We start from the raw sequence: 1,430 nt of genomic DNA on the forward strand, positions 1-1,430 counted from the left end.
GGGTGTTCGCGGACACGGTGCTCAGTAGATTGACACTTCAAACACTTGACCTTGGGCCGCTCGAACCCAACTTCCTTGTCGGTCTTCAGGGCTCCATGCACAGTTGGCGCAACATTTGGTTTCCTGTCGTTGCTGCCGTGGCTACGACTGTAGCCATGAGAGATCTGGCGCTGCTCGCTCCTCGGCCGCACTTCCACTGGTGCCTTGGCTGGTTTCTCTTCTTCCACACCGCCATACAGCTGGTACCCAACAACGAACTGCCGCAGCCACTTGATGAAACGAAACACGTCAGCCATGAGGACCTTGTTTCGCTGCAATTGCAACTGTTTCGTAACCACAACTTGCAGTGGAGCAGGCTTGATCGTCTTCGTTATGATCCCCACCACCAGTTTTCCTTCTTGATGCAGCACCCACTCTTGAGAGCGCGCATCAGGTTGTCCAGCATGCGACTCACTCGACTGTTTGCGTCGAGGATCTTCATGTCGAACTGCACGGCTATTTGCAGACACCTCTTGAGCGCGTCCAACTCCACCGGCTCTTCGTTGTGAGCTTCCATGAACCAGGCGACCCACTTGGCTTCAATCACATCGCCATGCGACTTCCCCAGTCGAACATTGCAATGCGCCGCTTGGAGAATGGGTCCATGCATGCACCCACAGGCATCAGGAACGGCCGCTGGCTGGTCGACTGCAATGCCTCAATCAGCGAGGTATACTGCTGATACTCTCGCATGAACACCCGACGTTCGGTCTTCGTTGACCCCTTGAACAAAGGCGGCTGGGGAATAGCTGGCGTGTTCAGCACACGGACTCCATAATCTTCTCCCATGTCGATGTCCTCAGCCACGCTTGTCGCTGTCGGCGTGTCGGTAGGCAGAGGCGTCTCGGCAGCCGATACAGGGGCTGCAGAAGGTACCACCCTTGGCACATGCCTCGCGTTGCCTTCTTGTCCCACTCCGCGCCGGTCGATCGGCTGTGGCTGGGTTCTTCGAGGAGACCTAAATGGCCCGCGAAGACGTTCGCGGCCTTGGCGCACTCCAGAGTCGTACCGCACTGTGTCGTCGTCGCGCTCCGGCGACCGTGACTTGCGGCTTGGCGACCCCTCATCAATATCACTCATCGTGAGCTCGATACGATGCTCTAAAGAATTCGTTGTTCCGCACCCCGCACCTTCGACGTCCCGTCGAAGCTACAGGAACCAATTGCTTGGTCCGATTCACAATGCAAACTGAATTACAGTCAGTTAGCCAGTGGCCCTCACTTCGAGGTGAGCCACCCCGCTAACCGCACTTACTGGAATCTACTACTTGCCCTACTACTAAGGACCTAAGCCAATCAGATGTCTCCAAACCGTCTCCTTTTCCACCAATCAGATCTTGTTCGGATTTGCGTTCCACCGAAATTTGACATCTTGGTCTTCTTCAGATTTGC

The 1,430-nt window shown here is 55.6% G+C and overlaps 1 protein-coding gene across 1 annotated transcript; it reads right to left on the reverse strand.

The window, feature by feature from the left end:
* Positions 1–370: 370 nt before the first annotated feature.
* H310_08198 (hypothetical protein) lies at positions 371–1,119 on the reverse strand (the record flags this gene model as incomplete). The annotated part of the gene is made up of 3 exons (XM_008873869.1): positions 371–598; positions 658–997; positions 1,049–1,119. The coding sequence occupies 3 exons, from the start codon at positions 1,117–1,119 to the stop codon at positions 371–373; spliced, it is 639 nt and encodes a 212-aa protein (XP_008872091.1).
* Positions 1,120–1,430: the final 311 nt, after the last annotated feature.

Source organism: Aphanomyces invadans, assembly GCF_000520115.1.
Source record: "Aphanomyces invadans strain NJM9701 unplaced genomic scaffold supercont1.16, whole genome shotgun sequence".
Classification (NCBI taxonomy): Eukaryota; Oomycota; class Saprolegniomycetes; order Saprolegniales; family Verrucalvaceae; genus Aphanomyces; species Aphanomyces invadans.